This window comes from Sitophilus oryzae, unplaced genomic scaffold, assembly GCF_002938485.1.
Source record: "Sitophilus oryzae breed Bouriz unplaced genomic scaffold, Soryzae_2.0 scaffold_808_pilon_pilon, whole genome shotgun sequence".
Classification (NCBI taxonomy): domain Eukaryota; kingdom Metazoa; phylum Arthropoda; class Insecta; order Coleoptera; family Curculionidae; genus Sitophilus; species Sitophilus oryzae.
The window spans coordinates 2,252,028-2,267,177 of NW_022147426.1; the positions used below are offsets into that span (position 1 = coordinate 2,252,028).

A 15,150-nucleotide genomic window follows, 5' to 3' on the forward strand; every position below is an offset into this window, starting at 1 on the left:
CAGTTGAATACGTCAATCAATCCTAATTTATGTCATTTACTAACACCAAATCTCGTTTTCTTAACCTAAAAAAATAAAAAAGTTATAGGGGACCACTTTTGAGACGCACCCGGTATAATATGTCATTCTATTCGAGTGAGTGTTATTTGAGAATCATCCGGTATATTCACTGTCACTGAAGAAAAACATTCGGTTAACCATCATTTACAGAAAAAGTGTAAATTTAAAAATTACAGAAAAAGTATAAATTTACAGAAAAAGTGTAAGTTTACAGAAAAAATCTAAATTTTGCTAAAAATATTTTCCAACGTTGGTATGACAGCTCTACACATTCATAGATTTGCGATTTACATTAACGGAACTGGGTAAATGTCATCAGAACGAGTTATTATAAGAATGATGTAGTCAAAATAATGGCCATAGGCTATAAAACCGCGAATAAGAAATCCTAGACCATTACCGGCGAGTCTAGGATTTCGTCACGATGTTGCTTGTTGATGATTGTTTATTTATAAGCATTGCCAATTCGAAATGGATATTTAAGATATGTATGTAGGTTAGAATTGGTCGATGGTTGCCTAAAACAGCTGGCGGATTAGTTAAATAATAACGCGAGTTTTTACAAGTGTGTCCTTTTTGGAATGAGCAAATTATAAGAGATTATTTAGTGAATAAATAAAACAATATATTACGAGCCCTAACAACTATATGTTGGGACAAGGTCTTTTTTTGCAATAAAAATAGTAATTTGTTAAAACGACTCAATTTATTTGGTTTATTATTCTAAATTCAAACATATTACAATATGATCTAGACAATTTTACTATATTTTTATAACTTTGCAAACAAATCACTTTTGATAATAGCTTATTTTGCCAACATCAAGCCAAATTTGCTGACAACTATATATTGGGACAGCACAAGAAAAAATTTGTTTAATATGGAGTTACATCACCTTTCGCCTTAACAACTGCCTAAACTCTTAATGGCATTGTATTTACCAAAGATTGGCATATTTGAGGAAAAAAATTATCCCAAATTTCCTGCAGTTTTGTCTGCAAATCAAAAATTGTTCGTTGAGGGTGGTTTCTTAAATATGGCTTCATTTTATGCCACACAGTTTCTATAACATTGAGGTCCGGACTACTTGCAGGATAGGATAGAACTTTTATATTATTATTACCGAACCAATTTTTAGTTGATTTTGCTGAATGGCACGATGCTAAATCTTGTTGAAAAATATAGTCTTCGTTTGGAAGCAATTCTTGAGCACTAGGCAAAAGTGAGGTCTCAAGTATATGTTGATATTTTTGGGCGTTAACAGAGCCATCTATAAAATTTAATTTGCCCAAACCTCTTGCTGACATGCAACCTCAAACCATAATCCCCTTAGGAAATTTAACAACCCTCTTTAAGCAATCTTTATGAAAGGCTTCTGCTTTATTTCGTATTATTCTTTTTCGATGATCTCCAACACAAACATCAAATTTAGACTCATCGCTAAATATGACCTTATTCCAATCATTTTGTGTCCACGATAATTTAGATTTTGCCCAATTGTATCGATTTTTCTTTTGAATTTCTGTCAGTAGCGGTTTTTCTTTGGCCTAAATAAGAATTTGTATCAATAATCTTCAGGTAATTGATTATCCACACAAAATATAGTTTATCTTGTAAAACCCCAGACCGCATTTATGGATATATTTTCGGTAACATTCTCTTGATATATTTAATCCAGTTACAGTATTCCATTTAACTGTTACTTCGCGAAGAGTACTGCTTCTCGCAGACTTGCAAATTTTTACTAAATTTCGTGAATCTCTCTGAGATACAACTTTCGGCCTTCCCGAACTTTTACCTCTAATGCCTACACTGGCAGATTCGCCGTATTTTTTTTTATTATATTAAAGACCGTGGTTTTTGGAATACTTAAATCACATCAGAAATTTTTCGAATTGTTTTTCCCGTACTGTATTGACGAATGATAATTTCGCGTAGTTTTTGATTTGTAGCTTTTCCACGGACCATTACTTTGGATTAAATTAACAAAATTGAAAATTAAAAAAATTAAAATTACTTACAGTAAGTCTCACTACTCAAAGTATCGAGTCACTTACAAGCTGTCAATGCTGAAGTAAACAGTTTGCGACATTTGTGACGTTTATAGCAAAGCCGCCTATGATATTAATTATTTAAAAATACTTGTCCCAACATTTAGTTGTCAGGCAAATTTGTCCTTTTATGAACAAAATCCAGAAGCGTCTGTCCAGCTATTCTGCGTAGTACTCTCATTTCGGTTGTCTCTAGTAGTTGTTTAGTTTTCGCTGTATCAGGTCGAGTTTCTGCAGGATATGTCATTATTGGTCGTACCGTTGCCTTGTAAATTCTCGATAACAGAAAAACTCATGAAAGAAAACTCCTTGCGTAACCATGCCCTAATGCGTGTTAAATACTCGTCAGCGAGTGATGGCAGTAAGCTAAAATATATTTTCACTTTCGTCAGGCATATTTTTAGATCCAGTCATAACCAAAATTATATTTTGAAAGTATTTTCCTAAATCCATCACTAAACTGACCATACACCTATTTGTTCCATTTAATACTCATTATTGATGATTCATTTTTCGTGAAAATATCATTATTACTTATGTTTTTTTCAATGACGTTTAATTGGCACATCCTGTCAATCTGTCGAAAAAATGTGCAATCCGACTGAAAATACCGTTTCCTCGGAAAGCTAGAATGTTGCTAGAAGAATTGGCGAATCATCAGAAAAACAAAAGCGTAATTAGAAGTGCTGCTCATCTGCCGGCCGGAAAAAAATATCCAATTAGGTAGAAAGAAATTAAATACCGTACGTCCGGTAACATACGGCTTATTTACACAAAGAGAAATATTTTACTTAAAACTATTTTCAGAGTAAATATAGGGGGTGTAAATCTCACAGTTTTCACCAGTTCTGATGCACATCCAAAGTTAGCAGATTATAATGGGAGGAGGAAAGTTCACCTATTCCAGTTATAACTCATCATACAGTATCAGGGCTTTGAAAAAAGCCAGTATCTGAGTATCTGAAAGCCGATATCAGTCGTACCAAAGTTTAGAGCACGAATATTTATCGTCTCGGCGCACTCAGTGTTGAGATGTTCTGTGTTCTCTCATTTTTAACCACAGAATCTGCATTCGCCGTTGTTTCTTAGCTTCAATCTACTGAGGTGTTCACTGAGTGTCCTGACAGTGTCCTGTTAAAAACCCCGTGACAATCCGAAGATTGTTTTACTTAAATAAAAAAAAATCTTTGATTTTTCTCGGTCGTAAGTTCTGAGAAACTTTTTCGAGTGTCTTAGACCGTTTGAGAATTTCCATTTCATGTTAAGGATGGAGTATTCCAGATTCTTGAGTTCTTTTTAAGTTCCCTAACTCTCTAGATATTCTTTGACCAAATTCGAATTGATGGTTACTTAAAAAGTTACTAAAAGTTATATATATAATCGTTGAGCTACCGACTGGGAACGTTTTAAAACATTTACCCTGTATATTACTTGCTTTGTATTAATGTAAATTAAGATAATCATATCAACTGATTAAAAATGTTTCATTCATTACACACATAGATAACTCATACTAATATATTTCTGGGAATACTGATAAGCAACAACAAAAACGTAAAATACACTATTGTTCTTTGGTAGATGGGATGATGTTCCATACTCCATAATATTAAAAGATAGAATTTCATATTTTCAAGAGTATTTATTACTAGCTGAACCGAAACTAATTTTACAACAATTTTTGGGAAAATTATTTTTTTGAATTCCTCTTTTTGAACTATTAATTACACATTTTCAAAAGAATTCTTTTCTTAGAAAATTTCAAATTTCTTAGAAAAATATTAAATATAGTCATAAAATTACGAAAATGTCAGAGTTTATGGGAAATTTTATGTAGATTCACACTATATACATCTTGGAAGGTACATACCTTGAATTTCTAAGAAAATTAATTTTTTGGACCCTTGTTTTTGAGATATTTTTGATAATTATTAAAATGTCTCCTGCATCCATTACTGTTCTCGTAAGATTATAATGCTCTATATTTTCTTATTCTACGCCTTTTAATTAGTAAATAACAGCAGTTTTAACAAAGTCGGTGACATGAAAAACGTCGAAAAAATGCAAATTTTTGTCTATTTTTTACACATTTTCAAAGGCCTTAAAAACATAGTAAGCATAGTCATAAAATTATGAAAAATTGGGCATTTGTAAGAAATTTTATGTAGATTCAGAATATATAAACTTTGAACGTTTAAGTACCTTAGTTTTGCGAGAAAATGAATTTTTTGGACCCTTGTTTCTGAGTTATTTTTGATAACTGTTAAAACATCCCTTACATCCATTACTGTTCTCGTTAGACTACAGTAACCTATATTTTCTTATTCTACGCCTTTTAGGTAGTAAAAGACAGTCATTTTAACAAAATCGGTGACATGACTTATGTATGGATAAAAGTCGAAAAAATGCCCATTTTTGTCTATTTTTACACATTTTCAAAGGCTTAAGAAATACGATAAACATATTCATAAAATTGTGAAAATTTCAGCATTTATAGGAACTTTTATGTAGATTCAGGATATATACAATTTTGAAGGTTTAATTACCTTGGTTTTGTGAGAAAATTAATTTTTGGACCTGTTTTTGAGCTATTTTTGATAATTGTTAAAACATCCCTTACATCCATTACTGTTCTCGTAAGACTACAGTAACCTATATTTTCTTATTCTACGCCTTTTAGTTAGTAAACAACAGCAGTTTTAACAAAATCGGTGACATGACTTATGTATGAAAAAGAGTCGAAAGAATGCCCAATTTTTGTCTATTTTTTACACATTTCCAAAGGCCTAAGAAATATGGTAAACCTATTCATAAAATTATGAAAATTTCAGCATATATAGGGAATTTTATGTAGATTCAGAACATATACACCGTTTAAGGTTTTATGAGAAAATTAATTTTTTGAACCCTTGTTTCTGAGCTTTTTTTAAAGATGGTTAAAACGTCCCCTGTCGAGTCCATTTTATTATCTATTATTTACAGTGATGGCAAATGTATCATCTCTATGTTTAATTATTGTTTGTTCTATACTGATAGCAAATTATCTTTTTTCGCAATTGATAGCACTGCGACCTTGACGCTACATTTTACAAGTACATTTTATACACAATTCTTACTGTCGGTTATAAATTTTATAATAAATAATACTAGCGTTTGAAATTGGAAGCCTGGAAAAGGAAGTTAAGTGGTCTTCTCGGAAATTCACGCGATTTAATTGTTTATTAAGCTCGGTCGTGTCATTTGAGGAATTTGTAAGTGTTGTTGTAGAGGTCAGTTGCACATTTTTTATTCAATTACTACATGCATGGCAGAAAAGAAATATGCGACGGAAGGAAGTGACAGTGACGGTCACGGTGTCAACTGTCAAGTTAGGTTCTCACCCATCAGTCTCATTTAAGCAATATTGCCAGAATTGGAGTATTTATTGTTTTTCCTACATCTATTTTTTCATTTTAACGGTGTTTAATTGGGGATGCCTCGGTTTAAAGCAATGTTGCTGTCAAAAAGTCAACAATTCGAAAGATTTTAACATTTAACAAAAAATTAATAGATACATTTCTATCTTCCAACACGTCTTATTACATATATACCATAACTAAACCAAAGTTTTTGGTTTAGTTATGGTAAAAATAAAATTAATAATGTAAATACATCGGTGTCCAAAAATTACCAGAAATAAGTTTTTAAAAATGTTTTCCTATTTATAAAATAGGTAAAATATACGATTTTGGTGATTTTTTACAAGATCTGAAATTTTCTGTGAAGTTCAAAGAATATGAAAGTTTCTTAAGGCTTCGTTGAATTCGCTCAAAAATTTCTGGCAACACGGCATTGAACCAGTTTGACTGATCCAGTACTAGGAAGTGACCAGATAGTCCAAGAAAACAGGCCTTCAAATATGAAGTTTTGGTAAAAACTTGAATTTTTCATATAAGTTACTTTGAAAGGTTTAAAAACGAATTGTGAAAGATTTTTTTTAAATTAATTCATAAGAAGGGGTGAAATACATAAATAAAATTATTTTTTCGAAATTTTGGAGAAAGAACGGTAAGGAATAGAAAAAAATAAATAATAATAAAAAGTTGGTAGGCAGTTCTTTTAGTTTCAAAGTAAAGGAATTTTTCCAATTTTGGTCCTATCCGCCACCTGGGGTCGCGTCCAATGGGAGTTTGGAGTTCTCCACACGGATTTTCACAAAAACGGGCTACGGAAACACGGAATATCTCAAAAACTGCGACTTTGATTTTGATGTTATTACAAATTTTGTTGCAAATATTATTCCTAATCTTAAATTGAAAACCGCGTTTCGCTAGCTACTGTAATTTTGGAGTTACGATTTTTTTAAATTTTTAACCCCCTCCCATACCCCCTTACCAACCCCCCACCCCTACCAAAAAGTAATAGCCAGATTCTCGAATGCCACAGTATTTTTGTGCCAAATTTGGTTAAAATCGATTTAGTGGTTTTTGAGTTATCGTGTTACAGACGGACAGACGGACAAACACCATGAAAATATTTATTTATGACCCAAATAACTAATTTTGAGTGAAATTAAAAAACCTTTTTTTTGCCGATCTTAGTAGCCTACCATACCTGTTGGTATGGTCGGCTAAAAAGTTCAAATAAAGTTATAGAGCGTCCAATTTTACATAAATACAAGTACAGAAAAGACACAATTATCTCTACTTTCTTTTAAATGTTATGGTTACTACAAAATTGCCGTAGGACGGTAGTATGAAGTAGAGATAGATAACCCTATTCTTAAAAAATATCAATTTTTCCGAAAAATATGGGAGTTTTTAGGCACAATAATTAATTTATAAACACATCTTTATTTTCTGTACATTTATGGACATACATTCCTTTTGCAGAAGAATTCTAACTGAAAAATATCAGTTCAAAACATTCAGTTACGTACGAATTATTAGTCACATTCTCACATCCTACGTTGCCAAAAAAAATAATATTCTATTCATAACAATTAATACATTACGATTAATAGTAATTATATACAATTATTCCTACGCCAGATGCGACCCATGTACTTACCATGGACATTAAAATATATAGATCGACAATCGAATAATTAGAATACCTATAGTACTATTCTTTTAAAAGTTCCTCAATATGGCCGACCTAGTTACGAAAATTGGTAATTTTTTTTTAATGAAAAATAAGTTGGCGTTAGCGAATTCAGAAATTGATTTACTCTTTGGTTAACAATAATATTTTTCACGATTGTAAAGTTGACGTTAAAGTTAGGTTATTAGGTGGTTGTCATAAATAAAAACATAGATTATTGAAATTATTTAATAAAAATAAAGGTATTTTACCGCAGATTCGAAGAGATTTTACTTAAAGGTATTTTATAAACTTTCTCAGTGAGAATATTAACTCCCCTGTTTCTTATATTTCAGTTAAAGGGACGTAAGAACTATAGGAAGTAAATTTTTGTTTTCATGTTTTGACGATATCTGAGAGTTCCTAGAATTATCAAGATTATTGAATAATTATAGTTGTTTAATAAGTGAAATTAATAGAAGACTTGGAAATAGGATGATGCTTTTCACTTTTCGTGTTATAGTTGATAGATCACCCCATTTCTCTTAATTTGTTTTTATTTCAGTACAGTTAATCACAAATTGAATTGATATGTGCAAAAACAGCTATATATTTTCAAACATCTTATTTAAATAGTTCTTTTATATACTGTTAAACTGTATCAACTACAAAGTATTTAGCAAAAAATTATAAGCTAATAAATTTTGTAGATATAATTTATGAAAATTTATAATATATAAAGATTAGAACACAATCCTCTGGAAAGGAAAAAGAAATACTCAAAAACTCATTAAACATACTTTATTAAAAATAACAACATACAAAAACATCCATGCAAACTGTAATAATCAGAACATTATCCACATTATACCTTTATTAAATTTATGTCCACACTCCTGCCAGGAAAGCCAGAAATGTTTGTTTAAATATTAACTTATTTTAAATTGCCAGAAACACATCAGAATATATCACAACCACAAATATAGGTTAATCAGTACTAAATTTTATACTGATTTTATACCTAGTAAGTGATGCGTTAACTAACAAGTATAGGATAAAAAACAATTATTAATATAGAGTGTACTATACAATGTCCTGCTTATTTATAAAATGACTTTCCCTTCAAATGTGAGGAATACCAGTAAAATAAAACATAATTTTTGGTTTGGTTTAGTGTTTGATATTCTAACTACATCTATTACAAACCTTAAGTGCTTTTACTGAGTAACTGTATTTTTTATTATTCTTTGTGTATCCTGTAAAGTAAAAAAATATATATTTCAAGAAATATAAAAACAATGGAATAGATATCAAAAAGATTCATAAAAACTACTTCAAATTATTGTACATAATTATATATTTCAAGTGTTATTTGATGTTTGGTCCCATTACCAACATTACCTTATTTAGGTCTTCTCTACTAACTCAACTTTTAAACCTGTTTTAAACCTTCTTTATATTTTAAAACTGATTTACAACAATCTGTAATGCCGGCGCTGTTTCCTGGAATATAAGTTTTAATCTATTTATTATCATATAGTACATATTACAATCCTGAAAATGACTGATACGAGGAAACTTCTCAAAATAATTAGAGACCTTTTTACAAACATCTGGACTAATTTATTTTCACGAATTTGTGAACGAGTCAATGTTTTCTAATACGTTTTTAAGCGTTTTACACATTTTGAATATCTTCCAGCCTATTCGTCAATTCTTGATCGGTGAAAAGATTATTTATAACTATATAATTAATACTGCAGGTTGCAGGTTAAATAAAAGAACAAAATCAAGTAGAATTTGTGAATAAAAACTCAAAAAATAATGAAAATATTTAGAAAAAGGAACCGTAAACGTCAATGTCAGCCAAGCGCATGCCAAGTGTCAGAGTTCAATTGGATTTACCACAGATTATTAATTTGAACGATTTGAAGTACAGTCGATTCCAGATTAGAGATTTTCGTTTTTTAAGCCTCCCATACTGAAGTCCGCCATATTGGGAAGTTTTAAATGAATACAAGTATACTACATATTTTAACTTAAGGGTCTATTGCGCTGGGTTGCTCTCAGGGGTCGGGTAAAGCGTGTGTGTGGCCGAAAGAAATATATATTATATTTCAGAAATCTGCCTAAGGTTTAGCCCGATCCTGTCGTGTTCAAAAAAAAACCACACCCAAAATTCCAAACACACGTGCTTTGATTAAGGCTTGATTGTCGGTTTTGAAGGTTTACAGAGCTTCAGCATTTGCCATAAAATAGCGAATAATTTGTTACAAATCCATATAAATTATATATCACTGTAATCACAAAACTTCAATCTATTTCCGTATTGTAACGGAATTTTAAATTATGTCTTTACTTTCGAGAAAATTTAGTTCAAACATAAGGAATATTTTGTTGATGTTTGACCATCAAAATCTTAAAAATAAAGAAGTTGTTTAAAAATGTGCTATAATACGGATATAGTATAATCCTTTATCTTTAATTTCCTTCTTCATTTGTGTTAAAATACCTAGCCAGTTTGACATAAAACGTTAAATGCCGAACGCTTATTTTGCTACTTTTTCGGACTAGTAAAATAGAGCTAAGAAATAACGGCGAATGTATATCATCGAATCTCTCTACTATTTCGAACATCTATGGTATTAATTCAATCCATCGATCTCGGATATAAACAAAAACCTATAGCGCAAGATTTATAATTGAATTTGGACGTGTTTTTTTATTGAAGTGCGATCCGTCTTACGTCATCGTGTGTCTCGGACGGCGTACCGGTCAATCACCAAATTAAAAAACATAATACCAACCAGAGAAATAGAATGAGCAATTTAATGTTATGGGTGTGTTGTAAATTTAAAATTTTCCATATCGTTCCACGCACGTGTTTGATTTAATATTTTTACTGCAATTCATAAATTAGCCAAAAAATACAGGATGTTACAATATTCCGTGGATATAGAGCTACTACGTGTTTTTGGAATCAAAATAAGTTCATTGGACACAATTTATCTCTGTACAAAAGTGCTTGGTTTATCCGCTAGAGGGCATCAAACTTTAAAAAAAATTAACACACCTTTTTTAGATATTTTAAGAACCCTTATTCCGATTTGAATGAGATTTCCGGTGTCTATGTTTTGCTAAGTGCTTTAACATTTGGCTTTCACAAAAATGTAGAAAAAGTAAGGGAAAATCATAACAATGCTATAAAAATCGAAGAAGAACTATTGGAGTATGTAGTGGAATTCAAGTACCTCAACAGTTTGATTTCGGTAAAGGCCCACTCTGAAATTCAGCACAGAATTAGCAGCGCCCCAAGGGCATTCTGGACATTAAAAGATAGGATTTTCTACAATTATGACTTGAGCACAAAAACGAAAATTACAGTGTACCGAGCAATAATAATTCCCACCATGTTATATAGAAGCGAAATCTAGGTGCCGTACCGCCACACGGTGGGGTATTAGCATGAAAAAGGTGATCGAAATTCGAAAAAGCAAATGTGTTAAGATTTCCCAAAAAAAGATAAATGATAAGTTAAATCATGTCTGCCATGATTGGCGTTGCTATGGGTGTGTTTAGTTGCATTCATTTGTTTCAACGAAACGTCAAAGTTTTTACTTCTCACAGATAAGAGGTAAATGGCTAAATTTTATGTTTAAAATTATAAATTCTTGTTGTTCTTGTGCTCTTTTTACGTTTATACTATTGTTTCGATTGAAAATGGCTCAGCAAGCTGCAGGTATGTATTCTACAAAAATTATTTATTATTTTAAAAATTATGTATTATTTATTTTGATATTCTCTATACTAACGATTTTTTTTGCAACTAAAAGTTAGGCGTTCAGAAAATTTGATTAAATTTTAACATTGGGCTTTCATACAGTAAAATAAAATACTGCGACTTTTTGCGACTTTGCTGATAAAATGAGAAAAACATTCTTGGTTTCCTCTAATTTGCCAATCAGTGATATACTAATGCGAGGTGTAAACCGCGATGGAATTGTTGTGTACAAAGCGATCGCATTAGCAGTATAACACAATTTGGCATTAGTAGCGACTTTAGTGGTATGGGCATTGCTCGCGGATCAGTCGTAGCATTAGTAGTATTAGTTGCGATATTACTACTGGTATTAGTGGCAATGTCCGTGGAAACACTGGAACAGTGATTTTTCTTTCTTTTTTTAGAATCGACGAATTATCCTTTATTTTGTTCATATTATTTCCTCTTTAAGTGAAATTAGCAATAATTTATATCAGGTCTACATAAAAAAATTTCGATCAACTATCTGTGTCAAATACCCCACTGTGCGACGGCTTTGAAGTCGTTAAGTCATACGTATACCTGGGATCACTACTGACAAATACAGGCACATCGGAAGAAGAGGTGAAGCGTAGGTGCAACATGGCAAAGGTAGCTGTTGGGAGACTGACCAAGAGTTGTCCACCAGGTTTCCTCTTACCCTCTACAAGCTCACCGTAAAGAAGAAATTTCGGTAGGCGGTTTTCTTGCATCCTGTATACGTGACCAGCCAATTTTAAGCGGGCTTTAGTAATCGTGACTTCAGCGCTCTAGCAGCTAGCTTTTCCGAGAACTGATACGTTTGAGCCATGATGGAGCCATTTGATTCTTAAGAGTTATCTAAGGTGTCTCTGTTGAAACTTGTTTAATGCGTTCGTTTGCCGGCGCACAGTGGGGTATTTGACACAGATAGTTGATCGAAATTTTTTATGTAGACCTTATATAAATTATTGCTATGTTCAATTAAAGAGGAAATAATATGAACAAAATAAAGGACAATTCGTCGATTCTAAAAAAAAGAAAGAAAAATCACTGTTCCAGTGTTTCCACGGTCAATGCCACTAATGCCAGTAATAATATTGCAACTAATGCTACGACTGATCCGCGAGCAATGCCCATACCACTAAAGTCGCTACTAATGCCAAATTGTGCTATACTGCTAATGGCACTAATGCGATCGCTTTGTACACAACAATGCCATCGCGGTTTACACATCGCATTAGTATATCACTGATTGGCAAATTAGAGGAAACCAAGAATGTTTTTCTCATTTTATCAACAAAGTCGCAAAAAGTCGCAGTATTTTATTTTACTGTATGAAAGACCAATGTTTACTAAGTAAAACGTATATAGACAATATGCTGAATTCTTCGAAATGCGCAACTAAATCTCTAAGTATAATAAAAATGTCACAAATTTAATCAAATTTTCTGAACGCTCAACTTTTAGTTGCAAAAAAAATCGTTAGTATAGAGAATATCAAAATTAATAATACGTTTTTGTAGAATACATACCTGCAGCTTGCTGAGCCATTTTCAATCAAAACAATAATATAAACGTAAAAAAAGCACAAGAACAAAAACAATTTATAATTTTAAACATAAAATTTAGCCATTTTCCTCTTATCTGTGAGAAGTAACAACTTTGACGTTTCGTTGAAACAAATGAATGCAACTAAACACACCCATAGCAACGCCAATCATGGCAGACATGATTTAACTTATCATTTATCTTTTTTTGGGAAATCTTAAACACGTTATTTGCTTTTTCGAATTTCGATCACCTTTTTCATGCTAATACCCCACCGTGCGTCGATTTGTCTTATATTTGGATGGCTGTTATATTGCCTATCAACTATCATGATTTTGGCCGATTGCTTTCGTTTTCTAGCCTATTTTCTAAATTGATTAGCTCTTCTTAAATGCTATAAGCGAGTAGTGCTGTATCATCTGCAAAGCGTAGATTATTTATTTTTTGCCCATTTATTGAAATGCCTCCTTCCCATCTTTCCAGTCGTAGTATCTACTCTATACGTTTACGGTCTTGATGCCCGGTGGATGGCGTAGAGGTGCAGGCTCTCGTCTACCAATCTCAAGGTAGTGGGTTCGATCCCCACACCCGGCATTTCATCAGCCGACTATTTTTATTAAAATAAAAATAGTTTGGGTACCTAGGTCGACTCAGCCTTAAATGAGTACTTGGGATTCACAATCCTGCGGTAATAATAGGCGGTTGAAGCGTAGTGCTAGCCACATTACCTTCCTTGTATACCGAACGGCTCTAGTATGTCAAGCTGTACCTTGCTACTCCCAAGGCGTTAAACGCTATATACGGGAGCTATTATTATTATATTTCGTTCCATTGAATGTTGTACGACCTGTGCGATGGCAGTAAGTAAGTAAGTAAAAATATACAAAAAATGTTTCCGTTTTTCCTGAAGTTACTCAAGTGAATTTTCAGCTCATGGCCTGTTTTAAGCACGAAATACTCCTGGGTACGAGGTTTATTTGTACGGGTGAGGCTCAACTTTCGTTTAGCTGAAATCTGTTATATAAAAAATGACTGGGGAAATGAACTGGGTTGCTTTGGTGAGCTTTTCTTTGTGGAGGGTGTTAAGCTGTGGTTTTTATATTTTAATAATTAACTGTGATTTTGTATAAAAATATTATTAGATTGGTTAGCATTTCATACAGTTTTAAATGATTTTTTTTGGTTCAAAAGTGCTTCATCTGCATGAATAAATGGAAAATAAAAATCAAGCATTTCCGCAGGAAATTTTTTATTTTCCTGAGTCTGTAAATGCTTCTAAAAGGCAAAAATATATTTATTTTTTATATAACTGATTTCAGCTATTCTAAAGTCTAATAAATGTCCTTAGAAAATGAAAACAGCTTATTTCCGCAGGAAAATTTTTGTGTTTATATGTTCAGAAAAATATTAAAAATAAAAGGCAAAATGTATTTTTTATAGCAGATTTCAGTTATTCGAAAGAGCGAAATTTGGAAATTAGGCATTTCCGCAGGAAAATTTGTGTTTTCCGTGGTTCACAGTAGCTTTTTAATGATAAGAAAATATAGATTATAAAGAAATTTCTTTTTTGTAATAACTGATTTCAGCTAAACGAAAGTTGACCCACGGGTGGTATTTTTATCAACACATTCTGAACAAATGATCTTGTTTGAGGCATTGCGCATAGCTCAGCAGGACAGAGGTTTACCCATCACGGTGCACCGTCTTCCTGCAATTACACGCGGAAAGTACCACGTTTTGCTTTTATATCCACTTCCCACTTCAAACTATTATTACATCGACGCGAGACGCAAAGTTTCGCCGCTCGACGGACCATAATCCTGCGATTCAGTCAACGTTCACCGGCTTTAGACAAAGCGGTAAATTCCTGCACCGATCCGCGAGATCATTCGCTCATAGCATGTGTCGCGTTAGTTAAAAACCAATACATGAATACCGATCATCTATCCATGGCTGGAAGAACTCTTTTTCTTGCCCTTCTCGTGTTGTAAGTGTCCATCTACATCACATTTTCACACAAAATTCAAGTTCTTGTGCGCGCAAAAAATCTTCGATTGAAACGGTGTTGTGTGAATATGGGTTTTATAAGTGATCAGAGGCTGGCGGAAGTAAACGACAGTAACTGCGTGTCCGATAATAGCATTTTGTCGAATAAATTGCTCCAGTTCATGCAGTGAGTATCTCGAAAGTTTTGTTTGGGGTTTATTAGAGAGTTGTTGTGAAATCGGAGTGTGTTACTGATGATTCGAAAGGAACTAAACGAGTTTGTGTGGATTTGAATTTATATTGTGATTAATAAGCCTAACAAGAAGAAGGATTTTAAGATATATTAGATACATATTTATTTATATTATCAAAAGTCTGCACCTGCTAGCACCAGAAATATATTTTTGTCATACGCTCCCAAAAACAGCTATTTTACGGACTCATTTCAGTCCGTAAAATGTTTCTTTTTCGGCCTAGGCCGTAAAGGTCGTCATGGCAACCTTTATGGACTAAAATGTCTAAATTCGTTATTTGGTTGTTTTATTTTGTCATTCGAAATTTGTCACAAAATCACATAAAATTATACATATATTTATAATTAAATTATTAAATACTAACAATATCAAAAAGCTAAGTTATTTGTTTAAAGTAAGTACCTAGGTA

At 32.3% G+C, this 15,150-nt stretch overlaps 1 protein-coding gene across 5 annotated transcripts in view; it reads left to right on the forward strand.

Moving 5' to 3' along the window:
• Window positions 1-15,150, forward strand: part of LOC115888732 — a 197,494-nt gene that overhangs the window by 147,893 nt on the left and 34,451 nt on the right. For 2 of the 5 annotated variants that reach the window (XM_030908553.1, XM_030908552.1), the window contains exon 1: window positions 14,293-14,674. The exons of the other annotated variants lie outside the window; for them this stretch is intronic. Coding sequence is in view for 1 of the 2 variants with exons in the window: in XM_030908552.1 (XP_030764412.1) it covers window positions 14,577-14,674 (98 nt within the window). In the remaining variant the exon portion in view is untranslated. Of the gene's footprint in view, window positions 1-14,292; window positions 14,675-15,150 lie in introns of those variants that run through there. 5 annotated transcript variants of the gene reach the window in all.